The 17,855-nt window shown below is 34.3% G+C and overlaps 2 protein-coding genes across 3 annotated transcripts; one reads left to right on the forward strand and one right to left on the reverse strand.

Annotated features, from left to right (window-relative positions):
- The first annotated feature begins 4,728 nt into the window (after positions 1–4,728).
- On the forward strand, positions 4,729–9,472 carry LOC107789626 (agamous-like MADS-box protein FUL-L). Of its 2 annotated transcripts, none has more exons than XM_016611477.2 (8): positions 4,729–5,062; positions 7,119–7,197; positions 7,659–7,723; positions 7,933–8,032; positions 8,358–8,399; positions 8,564–8,614; positions 8,714–8,838; positions 9,107–9,431. In XM_016611477.2, the coding sequence occupies exons 1-8, from the start codon at positions 4,878–4,880 to the stop codon at positions 9,216–9,218; spliced, it is 759 nt and encodes a 252-aa protein (XP_016466963.1). In that variant the 5' UTR covers positions 4,729–4,877; the 3' UTR covers positions 9,219–9,431. The 2 variants fall into 2 exon arrangements, with proteins under 2 accessions (XP_016466963.1, XP_016466964.1); XM_016611478.2 differs by having other exon boundaries at positions 4,738–5,062; positions 8,564–8,605; positions 9,107–9,472.
- A 2,326-nt stretch (positions 9,473–11,798) lies between these two features.
- LOC107789628 (ultraviolet-B receptor UVR8) lies at positions 11,799–17,377 on the reverse strand. The gene is made up of 8 exons (XM_016611482.2): positions 16,795–17,377; positions 15,495–15,688; positions 15,297–15,344; positions 14,738–14,810; positions 14,351–14,522; positions 12,616–13,047; positions 12,336–12,527; positions 11,799–12,065 (listed from the first exon to the last, which is right to left on the reverse strand). The coding sequence occupies exons 1-8, from the start codon at positions 17,048–17,050 to the stop codon at positions 12,029–12,031; spliced, it is 1,404 nt and encodes a 467-aa protein (XP_016466968.1). The 5' UTR covers positions 17,051–17,377; the 3' UTR covers positions 11,799–12,028.
- Between the last annotated feature and the right edge of the window lie 478 nt (positions 17,378–17,855).

The raw sequence follows: 17,855 nt of genomic DNA on the forward strand, positions 1-17,855 counted from the left end.
TAATGTTAAGTACTATTTAAAAAAAAAACTAATTGCACTTTTAACTCATACCAATGGGATTCGAGTGATCTCTAGATCACCAAATTGTCCTTGCAGGAGTTAACAAGGCCAAATATACTAATACGATATTTTTACTCGCCCTTTTCTAAAGAAAAAAGTTACTAATAATTAATTCACCACTAATTAAAAATAAGAAAAAAGTACATTGATTTAGATTGTCTTCTCATCTTAAGAACAAGGGATACAATGTCTTCTATCAAAGCAACAGAGTAAAGTAGGGATCTGAGATTTGAATGTATTACAGAATTAACGGAATAATGTCTCTTCTAAATCAGTATACAGACACTATTATAAAACAAAAAAACTCTATCACTCCTAATGCTTCGTCGTCCTTTCGCATATAATTTATTTATTTTATATTACTTTTTTATAATTTAAATAGCTCTTTTTGGTTTTATGTCATGGTCCCCCCACTTAAACGAAAATTTGGAGGATTTGGAAAACTAGTTGTTACTGTACTATATAAGTATTTTAACAAATGTGTCTGTTTGCATATCATGGTCCCCAATGATTCTAAATTTATTTTTGTAACCAGGGGCGGATGTAGCATATAATCGACGGATTCAATTGAACTCATAACTTTCGACATGAAATAAAAATTTATTAAAATTACAGAAATAATAGAGATTAACCCATAACTTTAAAAATATAATTGATTCAATACTAAATTTTTTAAAAGTTGAACTCCTAAAATTTAAATTCTGGATTCGCCTCTGTTTGTAACGCGTGGAGTATCTTAGTAGGAAACAATTTGTTCCTAGGACTCGAAGAAACTTAATTAGTACATATATTTACAGCTAATTAATTAAATCCAAAGAAAATTTTATCTCGGTTACAGGAATACAAAAAGTGACCCTTATTTCCTACAGAAAATATGGACCACCAAAGCTTATAAGCACTTCCCTCTTCTTTTTTGATGAGCAGGCGTGCCAACTGTTCTCTTTTTTCGTCGTTATATTTTGTACTTGACTGATGATTACAAGCAAAAAAACAAAACAAATTGCTGACTTATTTAATATTACATAATTGCTTATTGCTAATAATATACACTATATACTGTGAGTCTGTGATATCTCCTTTGCTTCAACTATTGATATGTTTATTTGTTTCGCTATATTCTTGTTAGTGATGGACTCATAATTTTTAAATTATTGAAGTTCATTTGCTTCTAATATAGAGCTTCAATTAATTATAAAAGGGCACTCAGTAAATCTATTGTTCATAATCAGGGGTGATTCAGACCCCGAGTCACTAAATCCCAGTGTTGGTTAAATAAAAATCAAGGCCTCAAAAATTACTATCAATGACAAATACAACCAGTATGTCAGTATCTATCAGCCTCCGAATAATTATTAATAAATTTATATGTCTCTCCCTTTCTCTCAATAACTAGTACAATCAATTTACTTTTCACTCTTAGCTAGATATTTTAGGCTCCTTAATTTCTTGCTAAGGATTCGTTTTTCATTTCCTTAATTTCATGTTTTCTGATATTAGACCAAATTTTGGATCTTTGTTGCCTGTTTGATTGTACATCAAAAGAAAGGTTATGAGTTTGCAATTCCTCTGATCTTCGTTGTCCTGTTTGGTTAAGATTAAATTAAAATTGAAATGTTGTAATTTGTGAAATTTATCATTTTCTGTTAGTATCTTAAGCTATCTTTAAGCTTCTTATTAAAGTTTGACTTCAAAATTCAAATCATGTCCATAAAATATCATTTTGACCCACTTCAAAGGAAATGCTGCAAAATACCTCCAAGTGGAGAGATTTCTGAACAAGGTTTGGAGCATTGAGAAAGCTTACGAGTTAGAAAATTTTAGAATTTTAAGGAATTTATTTTGAAATTCTTTCCTTAATTAATTCCATATATACCATAAAATCCATTAATTAGAATACTAATTTCTAGCGAGAACTTGAGACACCTTCCTTCAAGTTTAGTTTATAACATTAACGTCCCTTGTAATTTAAGATATTATACTTACTTCCTTTATTTTGATTTTCATGTAACAATTGTTTTTCATAATTATTAGTAATGCAAAAATTGTAGCAAACTGACCAACCTTTTATCATTCTTTATTATACAGCACTCCTTATTTAAGTAATTGATTTAATAAATACTCCTTTTCTTTACTATAATGAACACATTCGTCTTTAACGTGCTTGCTGAAGTAATTATACCATTTTGTTTTACAATTCTTCCTCGGACCATTCCACTTACCATATTCTTTTTTATAACAGAAAACGAAAACTCGATTATATCTCCCTCCAGCATTTTGCCCATTGAAGTTGAAATGAAACTAAAATGAACTGGAAAGAACTCCCTTTTCTGCCCCATTAAGAAAATTTACCAACAATGTATTAACAAACTATAATTATATAAGTTATTCTGACTGAAGTTGTGATAATTTTTCCTGATTCCATGTTACATTTTTCTCCCTGTAAAATAAAGTGTTGCTTGAGTGTTTTTCTTTGATATGGAAGATCCTGTAGTTTTTCTTTTCATACAATGATCTAATTGTTTAACATTTATTTATTATCAGAATTCAGCCTTCCGAATAATACTTGTACTACTTTTCCCTCCAAAGGAAATAACCGCTAGATCAGTCAACAACACATAACACTAGAATTCACTAAATCCAATCTTTTACTATCTAACAAGATAATGCCATCCTAAGTTATTTATTTCTGATTGCATAAATAGTTTCTAATTATGCAAAGAAGTTTTGGCACAATTAGCTTATCTTAAAATCATTCTAAGTCGATTTTTAATTTTTTGCACTGACAATGTATATAAGATACAGTCAGATCACTTACTTATAAGTATTAATTGGTTACATAGTAAAAATGTTATGCCATCACAGGTCAAAATTCACTGTAAGTGTAAAAGCTTCCATATTGTTAATGTATTTAACCTAAATTCTTCTAAGTCATGCATGGAAAAATGAGTTTAAATTATACACATTGATGTAGAAAACGTTTAAACTGCCAATACAGTTTAATTGGGTATATAACATATATATTTTTTAAATTATCATATCAAAATTGTTACCAAGAGTTATCTGTTGCCATAAGTTAAGTTAACTTACTAACGTTAGAAAATTCTTAAGAAAACTTGCAGTTGCTACCCTTTGGGTGCGCACTGAATAACCTGCTCACTGTGTAAAAGCTCACAAACTGCACATGAGATGTAAACTGCATTAATTAGGCAAACATAATGCGACAAGCTCTTGACTGAGGAGACTGCTGGTAAGGAAATCAATCCCAAGTTGTTGGTAAGGAGAATCAATCTCAGATCACTCAACCAACACTACTAGAAATCCGGTAAAAACCGACCAATATTGGTCGGTAATGGCCAAAAACCGACCAAAACGCGACCATTTACGTGTGGACGGTATTTTTGTGGTCGGAAAGACATGCCGACCAAAGTTGGTCGGTCAATTAAATTCAAAAAAAAAATATTGCAAAAAAAAACCGACCAAAGTTGGTCGGTATTTTAATTATGTAATAAAAAGATTTACCATCTTGGAATCGAACCGGGGTCTGTACTGTGGCAAGATACTATTCTACCACTAGACCATTGGTGCATTTTGTTTTAAGACTGTCTTTTATTTGATTTATACTCTTTAATTGTATTTTCGCACGAAAATAACCGACCAAAGTTGGTCGATTTTAGTAAAAAGTAAAATTACCGACCAAAGTTGGTCGGTTTTTTTAAATGACCGGCCGAATTAACCGACCAATTTTGGTCGGTTTTTTTAATATTAATTTTTATTTATTTTAATTGAAAAACCGACCAAAGTTGGTCGGTTTCTTGAAAAATAAATTTTGCGGGACTCAAAAATAGTCGGTTTTTTGGTCGATTTTTTGACCGACCAAACCTTGATCGATTTTTGCCGAATTTCTAGTAGTGCAACCCTGCGGGCAATGTGAAAGACTTGTGGCAAAACTCGAAACCTACTTAGATTTGTGGATCAAAGAAAAAAGAGAGGGAAGAATGGCCACGATATAATGTACAAGTCATAAGTATGTGAGACTTGGATCCCGTATTTTAGTACATAGGGAAAAGAGTAAAAGCTGTGTATGCTATGACCTGGGACCTTAACGGAGAACGATACATACTAAATGTGAGAAGGACGAAAAAGCGCCCGTCAACGCAAGTATACAAAAAACTGCACATAGAAGTAGTCAGTGACTAAGAATGGCCCCAATTCTTACTGTACATATATAGAGGAAGTACTAAGAAATGGCCCTCAACTGCTGTATTTTGTCTTGTGGTTTGTACCAAAAACCTGTGGCCCTAAACGAGACATTAACTACCAGGCACTGCACTGTATCCTATCCAATCACTACTCGACAACACAACAACCCCCAAACCACTCTTGTTTTCACTTTATCTTTTGTTGCCCTTTCATTTCATTCAATTCAGACACCCCCCAACCCCTACACCTTTGTCCTCGTGTTTCTTCTCCATATACTTCCTAATTTAATTTCACTAATCCAAACACAACTCTTTTCATCATTTACATGGTAAGGGACAACCTTAATTGGTCCTCTCTTTTTCCAACCTTAGTATCCGCCAAATTCTTTAAATGCACCAAGATGGCAGCCGACATGATTCAATAATACTTAGGAATACAATTAGTTATAACCTTTGAATAATTATCAATCACCCATAACCTTGATTCTCTACCACTTTCTTTCTTGAGGAATAAACTCCTTTTTGATTTAGGGTTTTTCTTCTTCACTTTTGTTGCTTCCAAATAAATATAATTTTTTGTTTGTTTGTTTTGACCATCACCATATTTGAAATTCTTCCATGGGAAGAGGTAGGGTTCAGCTGAAGCGGATCGAGAACAAGATCAGCAGGCAAGTCACCTTCTCAAAGAGGCGTTCTGGATTGTTGAAGAAAGCAAATGAGATCTCCGTTTTGTGTGATGCTGATGTTGCCTTGATTGTTTTCTCCACCAAAGGCAAGCTCTTTGAGTACTCATCTGAGTCCAGGTATTCCTTAACTTTTATCTTGTACCGAATATTAAATCAAACTCAAAGATACCAAAGAGAAACGGGAGATTAAAGAAAATAATCTAATTCTGGTTATACACTAAAAATTGGTAGTATGATATATATTTCCTAAACTAATTACCGACTCGAACCGTTGATGCAGTCATGCACTAATTTCAAAAGTTTTCTCTATGTTCAGTTAAACTCATTATTTTCTTTCTCATATAATCATTATACCCTTTTATCATTATGTGCGATTTATACCAATTTCACTAGAGTACTAAAGTTTAAGTGATTGATGACTTCGTTTTGAGCCATCGCCATGTATCTTATACGTAATAATGAAAAGTGACGGAGTTCTTAATCTACAAAGCATTGAAGCTTATTTATGTCAGACGAACCAACCAGAAAGGTAAAACAAAAAGACAGTTTGATGTTACCTTAATTCCTAACCACATAAATATGTTACTTCTTCTATGCTTCAAACTTTTTGCAGGTTGTCATGTTGGTACTTTCGTTCTTAGACAATTTTTGACATTATTACGTTGCACTTATAAATCACATGCACCAAGAAAAGAGATTTAGAAGTACAACTATATATTGTCAGATGTAATTAACCATCAATGTTCCTGTGTTATACACTGATATTCAACCCCAGTACTGTTTACTCTTTAGTCTGTTTGTCTCTGAAAGAACTGAGAAGTTGTAGCTTGTTGGGGAGCTTTTGATTATTTGGAAATTCAAATCGGAATAAAGGGAGAAAAAAGTCAGACTAAAGAAAAAGCTGACGAAGAGCGTTTCACCTTTAATGTTAAGAGAGTGTTGAATTTAGGCGAGACCAAGACAATCTGTGTCTGAAATGGAGATCCTAGAGCCTTGTGCCTCTTTGTCAGTTCATTCATTATTAATACGAGGAACTCTCTCAGTGACGCGTGGGATCATATATAATCTTATGTGCAGTTTAAGTTCAACACATATATAAAAAATTACATTATTAAATTACCGGAAAAATAAAATCATATGTAAATATTACTCCTAATAACAAATGAGATTAGTAATTTCAAAAAAAGGTAGATAATTTGCCTATACACATTAAAATACAATGATAGTGTAAGAGTTTTTGTACTATTATCATATATATACCATTAATCTTAACCTAGTTAAAACTAACTGTGACAGGAGATCGTTTCTATACATATTGTTTTGTATTGCACGAAGCAAAATATAAAAACCTCTTCATTTGTCATCGCTAAACCATGTCGTATCACTTTGCGAGTACCAAGTATCTTTGTGACAAAGATAGGAAAGTCTTTTTTCCTTGCCTTCAATGGTACCTAGCAACAACATAAGGAGAATCAAATTTCCTTTAAGAAAATTAAACGAATTACCCAAACATGTTTAGAGCTCTCCTCAACCTACCAGAACTAGAAGATTCTATCTGATTGCCTCTCGAAAGCAAGGAGTCATTCGATAACATTGCTTCCCATTTCAACAACAACAATAATAAAAAATCCAATTTAATCCCACAAGTGGATTCTAAGAAGGATATATAGTGTATACGCAGACCTTAACCTACGTTGAGAAGGTAGAGAAGATGCTTCCGATAGATAATCGACTCAAGGAAAGATGAAAAAACAAGTAGTAGCAACCGGTAGTAAATATCAACAATGTAGCAAGAAATCCGAAGCGAAAGAAACATAAGGTAGTAATAAAAATCTAAATATAAGAACATACAATTCTAATACTAATTATACTAATACTACTGGTATGGATAAGAAAAATGCACAACTACATACTAACCTTTTATCCTAATTCTCGTCCTCCACTCCTTTCTATTTTGTCTCAGTGATATCTCAAGGCAACTATCTACAGTTAAATTCAATCTTATGTAGAAAAAAAGAAGAGATTTTAAGATTGAGAATGTGTAGGGAAGGGCATTCCTTTTGATAGTTTCTCCTCCAGTGGCCTGGTTTATTCTAAACTTTAATTTTTGTACTCCATCTTTTTTTCTACTTTCTTATGTTCTTTGTTGATCTTCAAAGTGTTTTCTGTGTAGCATGGAAAATATTCTGGAAAGATATGAAAGCTACTCATATGCAGAGAGAAAGTTGAATGCAAATGACTCTGATCCCATGGTAATCCGCAAATACTTCATAATTTTGCTTAACTTTTTTCTTTTTCTTGATTTGTCCGTTGAGTTTTGTCATTGTTGGCAATAAAAAAAGTGGTACCATGAGCTAGCCCTGATTCTGAAACCCTCATTTGGAAGTTAGAGAAAGAGTACTTGTAAATACTAATTGGCACATTTTAAACTTCATGAAATATATATTAGTTTATTTAAAGTTATATTTCAAGTGAAATACTGTTTTGCAATCACAAACTTTCAACTTTCACAAACTTTCTTCCCAGCAAAGTTCGTCATGTTTAGAACACAGTATCAACTTCCACAATATAATTTTTTCTACTACAGCTTCAAATACTCTTCTTTTAAGTTCTATTGAGATATTGTCTAAACGCCTACTGAGATCCGCTCTCTTTATTTATTTTCTAGTCTTGGTTTTCCTTATATATTGACTCTATTGATGCATTATTGTAGGAAAATTGGACTCTGGAGTACCCGAAGCTCATGTCAAGGATTGAACTTATACAAAGAAACATAAGGTACTACTTCTTTTAAGATCAAGCACAAGTATTCATATATAGTGTTACACGACCAGATTCTACTGAATTTATAATTATGAGTTTGGTATACAAAACCAAGAATAACATAGTTTAAAACTTCACACGAGTAGCAAGTTTAAAACTTCACATGAGTAACATTAATTCTTGCTGTAGTCATATAAAATCTGTGTTTACTTCAAAATTTGTAGGCATTATACGGGCCAGGATCTGGACCCTCTTAGTTTGAGAGAGCTACAGAGTTTAGAGCAACAGATTGATACAGCATTGAAGCGAATACGAAGCAGGAAGGTGAGCATTATACACCAACAATAGCATAGTTTAAAACTTCAAATGAGTAGCATTAGTTCCGGCTGCTTATTAATTACGTACTGGGATTAAACTTATATACTGACACTGAATTTATTTTTTACATTTTCCGTATATATAACATGTTTTAGCACACGTCTTATTTTCCAGATTATTAATTTTAGTTTTTAATAACGATTACATGTTTCTTTTAAAGTAACATGACAGTGTAAATATTCTACACTGTCAACGAATGGAAATAAATTTTTTTATTGTTATAATATTGGCATAAGCTAGTTCTCAACAAGTATGTCGCTTGAATATGCAGAACCAACTGATGCACGAGTCCATTTCTGAGCTGCAGAAAAAGGTAATGATACTCCGTCTAGTTATACTTATTATAATTCTGCTACCATAGAATATTTTTAAAAAAATAACATTTGTACTGTCACTTTTGTATCTGCTATATCTATAATGCAAATAAATCTTCCACTATGAGCTGAGGGTTTTGACTAGTTTTGCACATTATGGCAGGAGAAAGCACTGCAAGAACAAAACAATTCGATGACTAAGAAGGTACACCACGTACGACCTGTTTCCTAACATCTTAAGATTGATGTTACATGTCGAAATTCAACTCGGTAGTATCCTTGTGTGCTCATTAAACATTTGAACTGAAAACAGCTGAAAGACAAAGAGAAGATGCAAAGTGGGCAAACACAACCCAATTCAGGCCAAAACTCAGCAACCTTTATGCTACCTCAGCAGCCTCCACCACAATCTCACCAACTTCCTAACCTAACAATTGGGTACTCTCTCTCTCTCACACACACACACACACATGTGACAATGTTCATCGACAATATATGGTATTATTAGTAACTTGAAAAATAATGCTACAATTTATTAACTAACACTTATAGTTGTGAAGTTGGTTATAAGATATTAGAATATATAAATAAAATCCTACAGTTTTGTGTTAAAACATGTACTACTACATAAAGTTTGGTGAAACCATTGTGAAATTCTTTAAATATCAAAAACTGATAAATAATCAAAGTTTATAAATAATGTCAGTGGACCATTTGAAGCAACAAGGGTAAGGAACACAGATGGAGGTCAAGCTCGCTATGGTTCTAATTCCCTGGTGCCGCCATGGATGATCCGCCATGTCAACACAGAAGGGTGAAAACAAGATGTAATATTGGCTGTGTTGTAGATGTACTCGATCGCTCACACGACAGTACGTAGGCATTGCTTCTGCAACAGCTAGATTAATATAGTTGTCCATGTCTATCTGTATATGTTCCAAACAATGAATTCATTTTCCAGCTTGTATGGTATGGATCATTATCGCCATGAATGATAAATGTAGCCTTATCTCAGCCGCTTTTTTAGAGCATATGATATACGTAATAAAACTCTCATCCTTCATTTTTTTTCCCTTTCTTGAGTTTCCTTATTTGTCAATTAAGAAGGTTAAACTGGCAGTGTATCTGAAATATATTCCTTTAGCACAGAAAGATTAAGAAATTAAGGTTAGACCATAAGGTAATAAGCTTTTAGTTATACTCAGTAAATATTTATTTACATTCTTTTGTTGATCACCTTACTGTCTTGTTGTTTTTATATGTCTTTTTTGTACTGTCTCTTTTTGTCTATAGTGCTTATGCTTTTCTGAGCCGAGGGTCTATTGGAAACAACCTCTCTATTCTCACAAGGTAGGGGTAAGGTCTGCGTACACACTACTCTTCTAGATGTAGAATAATACTAGCTATGTTGTTGTTGCAAATGATTTCTAAGTTTGTATAATTTTGGCAATTGTTTTTACATCTCTGTCGGGTAAATATTAACCTCAATAGGTCCTCAAGTAATTAAAATAGGGACCTAGTCCGAGGAACAAAAGAAGTATCGATTGAGAAACCAGCATACTTTCATTTTTCTCATCTCCTTAGACGATCCAATTTTCAGCTCCTTTTTGCCATGTTGAAAAGATGGGCCGAGCTTAATTTGACCTAGATATACTATAATAGAAACCTATTTATCAGCTTTATTTAGATTCTTTATTAGTTACTTTATATATCTATATTTACAAGTTATATACAAAATCATAAAAAAGAAGAAAATTCAAGATCTCTTAAATTTAGCCTATCAGTCACATGACACTCACCCTCATTTCCAATAATCCCTACATTTAAGATTATGTTCTTTTTCCAAAGAATTTTAAAAATATTTTCTCTATTAATAATCACCCAAAATCTCTCTTAATTTCTTATACCCATTGTTACCCCCAAAATTATAGATTTTTTTCCTTTTCCCTTTTCCAAAGCTTTTCAAACCCAATTTTCCTTTTTCTTACTAATCACCCAAAATTTCTCTCTTTTATTGATACAATGCAAACGAAATTCAGAATACTGCTCTAGAATCAAGTTGTGGGTAAATTTTGAATCTTGTTTTCTTTCTTTCTAAAATCTTTATTATATGTGACTTGTATATGATACATCAATACCCAAAACAATACTTGATATAATACTAATACAATTATAGTACGATTATATTAGATTTTAGTGTAGAGTTGTGATTGAAACTTGAAGAAGATGAAGATCATAATTGTATCACAATTTTTCAGAAATGTATCACGATTGTATTATAATTGTATATGTATCATAATTGTTGATGGAATTGTATTATAAATGTATGATAATTGTATATTCATTGTATATTGTTACGAGCAGTTGTGAGTTCGTGACGAATTTCACAATTTGTATCACAAATATATGATAATTATATATTAATTTATTAGTATTGTATCGGGTATTATTTTGGGTATTAATGTACCATATATATAGATACAATTGTGATACAAATATGATACAATTGTGTTTTATGCATTGATGTATCTGATACAATTCAAATACAATTATGATATAGTTATCATACAATTCCTGAATATTTCTTTATTTTCAGTGTTGTCTAATCTCCCAGCAAAAGAACGATACAATTGATGATTTTTTAATAATATAAAGTTGTCGGGAATGATGGGAAGAGAGAAGATGAAAATTCTGGGAGTAAATTAAGGGATTTTGATGTAAAAAAAAAAAAGGAGGAGAGAGAAGAGGAGAGGGAAAAAGAAAAAAAGAAAATGATGTAATTGAATCTCTTAATTGAAGGTACTAATAATGGAGTGTGAGCCTTTTAAGGAGCAATCTACATAATTGGTAAGAAAAACCTATATACTTATTAAAAACTACAAAACATAGAGAAGATAGGTAATTAAGTTTCTAATATAGTATAATTAGCTAAAAATCCCAAATTGAAGTCGTCATAACAGTGACAAAAGGCGTTACAGAGTGAGCAGGAATTATTAATGTTAGTATAATTAGCTAAAAATCCCAAATTGAAGTCGTCATAACAGTGACAAAAGGCGTTACAGAGCGAGCAGAAATTATTAATGTTATTAGTATATATATATATATATAAAACCCGTAATTGAACAAAAATATAGCAAGTAAAACATTCAGGTTGAACACTAATTTTGCTAATGAGATATTGTTTGCTAGCTTCCAAAGTGCCAAAAGTATTAACACCAACAAATGATTTCCATTCAAAAGTACTCCAGTTATCTGAGAAAGAACAAACATGAAACTTTTATAATCCAAAAAGATAATTCCAAATAGAACAAATTGATTCAAATTAACATATTCACGAGATGGAAACTCGAGCATCACATCGCACTAACGTAAAAAAAGGGGGCGAACTGAAGACGGAATTTTCTCAAAAATATTAACTAATTTAGAGTTGGGTTAAATGTACACGTTTATTACCATATACAATTTATTTCCAATTAAAACCTGCCAATCTAATAATGAAGCACCACACTACGACGAGATAATACATGTGATGAAGAAATAATGGGCGTTCTCACTATTGAATTACACGAATTCAAGATTCAACCCCAACTGGGGAGTACGTGATATTACTTTGACACTATCAATGGCTTCACGTACCATACTCGTCATCATTGTAGTAATGCTCCCTGTAAATGCAAACAAAGAGATGAAAAAAGTTACGACAATGAGAATTCAGATAGCCGACCCCCACTTTCTTGGGGTTGACCCAGTAATTGTTGTAAAAAGAGCTGAGACAATGATGCAGCATAAACAAGGAGAAAAAGAAGATGCCCGACAAAGAGGACGAGGAAGGCAAGGAAGCTTTATAATAAGACGAGGTTTTAAACCTTGAAAGAACCAGCAACTGTTTTAAATAGAAGGATTCAACAGCATATATGCTTCACTAGTATTTCTACCTCAATCTTTCACAAAGTCGTGCTAAAGCATCAGCTCCTGTTCTCGAGGCAATATCTTCAACCTCCAAAGCATTGGATACATTCACAGTTTCTGCAAGCTGAAACTCGCACAACTCCTTCAGCGAACATGCATCTGTCAACACTGCTGAATGTCCACCACCAGCAGCCATTTTGCGGACCTCCCCAACACACCTGAAAAAACCAGTGCTTGAATTAGAAATGACATTGTATCAAACAAATTTCAAGACCTAGTTAAGCAATAGGCTCTCATGAAACATACCAATCAACTGGTGACGGATACCAGGCATATGTCGACTTCTCATTAGCCGCTTGACCGTAGCAATTGTAACCCCATCCATGTATTCGTCCATCTTTAGCAGAAATAAGTGTGTGTGAATGCCCACAAGCAACAAGTTGCACACCATCAGGAACAACCAAAACTGGTATATTCCGGAGCATCATCTCAGATTCATTGAGTTTGCATGAAAAGAATCCATTTAGGGGACCAACTCCCAATTGTCCAGCCTGACCACCGCCCCAAGCATAAAGAGCCCCTTTTGCAGTCACGGCACAGCTATGAACACCACCACAGGCAACATCTTTTATAATTATGCCATCAAGGGCAACTACACGCCTAGGTAAAAGTTCCTTGTCACCTGACTGAAGGGAACAATGCCCAAGTTGTCCCATGCTTCCCAGTCCCCATGTATAGCTGTAGATAGTCAAAATGACTTTAAGATAAGTCTGCGAGCATCAAAATCATACGAAATGGACGGGGAAGCAGAAAAGAAATCACATGATCTATAGCAGCTGTTGATGAGTAAAACACAACCATCACTAAGTGGTATGATACTTCAAGGAATAAAAGAAAGAGCAGAAAAAAGTGAAAGCGAAGAGTCAAATGGTCAATCCAAGAAGCAGACCAGGTAATGCAGTTTTCAATTTGGAGAACAGAAATTCATTACATCAACGTCATTCCTTGACACAGCTTTTAATTCTTCACTATAAAAAAGGCACTAAATGAAAGCAAAGATTCCAATGAAATATAAGAAATCAAACAAAAAAAAAAGCCTTGGAACAAATTTATCAGCTTTAGTCCACTAGCCCTGTGGGTCGTTAAGTCCAAAAAGGTTAATGAGCGGTACAACAGAGAGATGGCAGATCATCATGAAGATACATGTAGTGATGCTTCTTATTCATTTGATGAGGGGTCAATGACTAACTCAGACCCACAATGACTCAGAAACTTTAATTTTTACCTGACAAGCAAGGTTGCAGTAGTGGCAAGAGCATTTACCAAGTGGTTGGGAGTTTTCTTGACCACCGGAAAGGGTCATCATTGGATTCTAGTTAAGAACGTTCGTGGGAGCGGGGTTGGGGGTTTTCACCATAACACGAAAAAAGTTCAATTTTTACCATAAATTCCTATCAACATAGGAAAGAACAAGCAAGGACGAGAACTTAGCTTTTACTATGGCATACACAAATGATAGTATGCTATTATAAGGGGTCCTTTGGAAGGAAATTTCTTATCTCAAAGAGCTTTGTGATAAAGATTCCTTCTTAAATTGGAAACTGAAATAACTAAACTCTAATCTTCTACAGCTTTTCTTTTTTGATAAGTATCTTCTACAGCTTTTTAACGTGTAGTTGTTCTACTGTGGGCGAGGTCCCTCTGCTCTAAGCCTCTATCTCTCTTCTTTTAATGTGCGTGTGTGTGTGTGTTTATGGATGTGGTAGTTTCTAGGAATACTGTCTAACAAAATCCTGTAATTGAAACCAGAAGTCATGCTCGCAAATGTAATATTTTAGCAAGGACCAGGCTTTCGATGATTCAAAAGAAAATAAGAGAAGTTTCACAAATGGGCAAAACAAATCCTGCAAATCAAGTAGTGTGTATCTTTATGGTTCATTTTCCCAGACATCCACCTCCACTTGTGCCATGCAGATAACCACAATTCTCATGCTTCGCATCAAAACTTATCTCCATCAAGAAAGGTCCAATGAACACTTACACATCGCCTTTCTCTGAAATAGCTGCAGTATGGTACTCCCCGCATGACACTTGGGTAATCTTCACAAGTTCAGGGGCTTCATCGAGAAATTTAGCATATCCATTAATTACACGAGGGCCTTGAAGGCCTTCAGATGTAACACCTCTCCCAAGCTGACCATATTCATTATAGCCTGCTTTACCAGAGCAGTGACAAAATTTTCATTAACACATGACACAATATGTTTTTATCTCTATCGCTGTGTAAGCTGATAGAGAATGTACACATGAAAAATAGAAATAAAAAACACGGATCCATACACTTATTCAACGACTTCATCAAAATTACCGGGAGGATATATTAAGCATAGAATGGTATATACAGGTGAATCAAGAAAGTGCAAATTACCCCAAGCTTGCAGTAAGCCTTCTTCTGATAAAGCCACAACATGAACAGCACCACAAGAAACTTGGCGGATAACCTGAACAAAATGGAAGAGCATATAAATACCAGAAAACTTGTTGCACAATGCGATGCCAAGTCGCTTCTTGTATAAGGAGACCCCGAATTAAATCATTTGCACGTAATAACCAAAGTATATAAGTTATACATGCATATGGTGTATTCATGATAAATATTTTGCACGTAATAACCAATAAATCTGTTTGCAAAATATCAAATGTAAATATGCTTGCACACAACACAAAAAATGATTATTTAAAACTTGATCAAACCTAAGCCTCAACCCAATAAAAACCGTGCTTTTAGATGGCTAGCAACTTCATACAAAAAAGAAAAAGCTTGTAGGCGTAGATCAGATAGACTTCAGGAAAAAGTAAGACTGCTACCATAACATAAATGCAACTAGATAAATGGTTAAGCCCAGCTGGTACCACACAGAAGTGATACATTTGCACGAGAACAGAGAAATATCCTCCAAAGCAAATTCTCAAGACAGAGTTCATACCGTAGAAGGAGCGAAGGCACCCCAAAAGAGTCGTGGATAGTTGGATCCCTGCACAGAATAATATGGGCAAAAGAATTGTGACCTCAAAAAAACAAGGTAACTGTTGAATCTGAAGGTTTTAGTATAATCCCACTAGTGGGGTCTGGGCCCTCAAATAAACAAGGTAACTGTTAAATCTGAAGGTTTTGTGAGACTGACCTGGTTCTGTCCCCACACCCAAAGTCTCCGAATTGACATGGTACCATCATTTTCACGTGGTTCTGAAATAGCAGCAGTGCAATGTGCCCCACATGAAATGCTAATAACAAATTCAGATTGTAATTGCTTCACTTTCTTGGGGTGCTTCCTAGCACTTTCAGTTCCATCACCCAGCTGACCAAATTCGTTAGCCCCTGTTTGAAAGTATAAAAATTAGGAGCGTTCTATAAATTATTTCATGTCGCAATGAGAAGTTAATACCACTCTCCTACAGGAAAAGCAACTTCCTCCCGAACAAAAGCAGGACCAAGCTTCTGAAATCACTTGTCTAATAACTAAAAGTCTAGGTACTTCCCAAAGAGGTAAACTTTACAAGTAAAATGAACTGTTCGATATCAACTTAAATCGCATAAAGTGGCAACGTCTTCTTTGCAGCATATCTCTTTGATTAAAGGAACATAAAACAACTAACAGGTAATTTATTTGAGTAGAAAATACACAAAAACATAGTAAGATCAAGCAAGAAATGCAGTAAATGACCACCAGGAGAGTCCTTTATAATCAGTAAGAATAGTGTAATAGCTTTCAAAGACACCAGTTATAGCAAATGGCTAACCAGCCGAAGGGAATTAAACCATGTTCAGGAAAAAATAAACGATAACGGGGTTTACATGAGAATTCATCATTTGTTTTGAAGAAGACAATAGAGGATTTGTTATCATCATGATCTGTCCTCCCAACTTCTTAATTTCTTTCAACCCACACCTGGATATTTTGCAATGGGATGTCGAGGTAATCCACACAATGACACAAGTACCACCAACAAAACACTCTTTGCTCCTGCCTTCCCAAAAACGCTAGTCCGTGGGATGAAATAAAGAGCACAAAAGAAACAGAAGAGAAAAACAATAAAAGTTGGTTTTACATTCATGTATTTAGCACATTCATGGGGTATAGCATCTTCGAAAACTCTTTCTCAAACAAATTTTGATCGATAGATTTATTTGTATGTTGCCTGATGCAATGTCACCAGACCAATGATAGCCTGATCAAGCTAAAGACTATGTTTTTCTTTCTTGATTCCACCCAATTCATGTCAAGAAAAAACACAAAATATGCAGACATTTGAAGTTGTAACTCACACACAAAAAAAAAAAAAAAAAAAAAAACGTACTTGGCGAAAAAAAGACCAAAAATTGGGCAAATTTTGTTAATGATCAATCAAGAAAAGCAACCCCAAACAAACAAAATAAAAGATGGATATTGAAAATGAAGGATGTAAAGGCCAAAAATGTCAAACCCCATGTAAAAAGGGAGCCATCAGAGGCGACAGCAGCAGTGTGTTCACGACCACAAGCAATATCCAACCAACGAGAATTCCCACCAGCTGGGCATCCAAATAGCTCTGGAGGCAGCTGCTTTGGTATCCTCAAGCTCCTCTCTTTGTCCCTCCGACCCGTTTGCCCAGAATGGTTGTAACCCCAAACGTAAATTGCACTCTTATTTGGTAGACTCACGGGCCGCCGCGACTCCCCAAATATTTCATTAATATCCATTTAATTTAACTTATCAAGAAGAAAAGTTGACCTGATGAATCACACAATACTAAAGAAATGATCTTTTGCTGCTATTTTTGCAAATGAAATTAATCCAAGTCCCTAACTTTGACCAGAAAATATAAGCTCGAAGAAGTTGACAATGAAATGGATAAGGATATATAAGGGGGTTGAAATTATTCCGGGAAATTTGAAGAATTTAAGGTTGCAGTTTCAGCTCCAAAGAAAATGGCAGTTGACAGATGAAGGGAGGGGCAGGCACCAGTGCTGATTCCTGCCCGACCGTTTTGCCCCAACCGATTTTTCTAGACCTTTTACTTTAACTGCAAATCAACTTTAATATATACCCTCTATATTTCATTTTATTTGATCAAAATTTTGATATAAGTCTTTTATTTCATTTTATGTGATATTGTACTTTTTAATAATAATAATAATATAACCAGTGTAATCTCATATAATGGGGTCCAGGGAGTATAGTGTGTTGCATACCTTACCCCTATCTTATGTCGGTATTAAGGACAATCGGGTGCACAAGGTATCTTGCATTCACGCAGGGTCCGGTGAAGAGTTGCACCATGAGGGGTATGATGCAGAGAGCATACCCTAATGCAAGCATTAGTGGCTGCTTTCACGATTCGAAAGTTATGGGTTCAATTGAACCCGCCGAGTATATGCTACATCCGCCACTGGGTTCGAATTTGTGGAAGACAACTTTATCGTTGATCCTCCCCTTAAAAGAAACACATGTTATACTTCATCTATTCCAGTTTATGTGAACTTATTTACTTTTTTGGCCATTTCG

The sequence above is a fragment of the Nicotiana tabacum genome, chromosome 17 (assembly GCF_000715075.1).
Source record: "Nicotiana tabacum cultivar K326 chromosome 17, ASM71507v2, whole genome shotgun sequence".
In the NCBI taxonomy this organism is placed as follows: Eukaryota; Viridiplantae; Streptophyta; class Magnoliopsida; order Solanales; family Solanaceae; genus Nicotiana; species Nicotiana tabacum.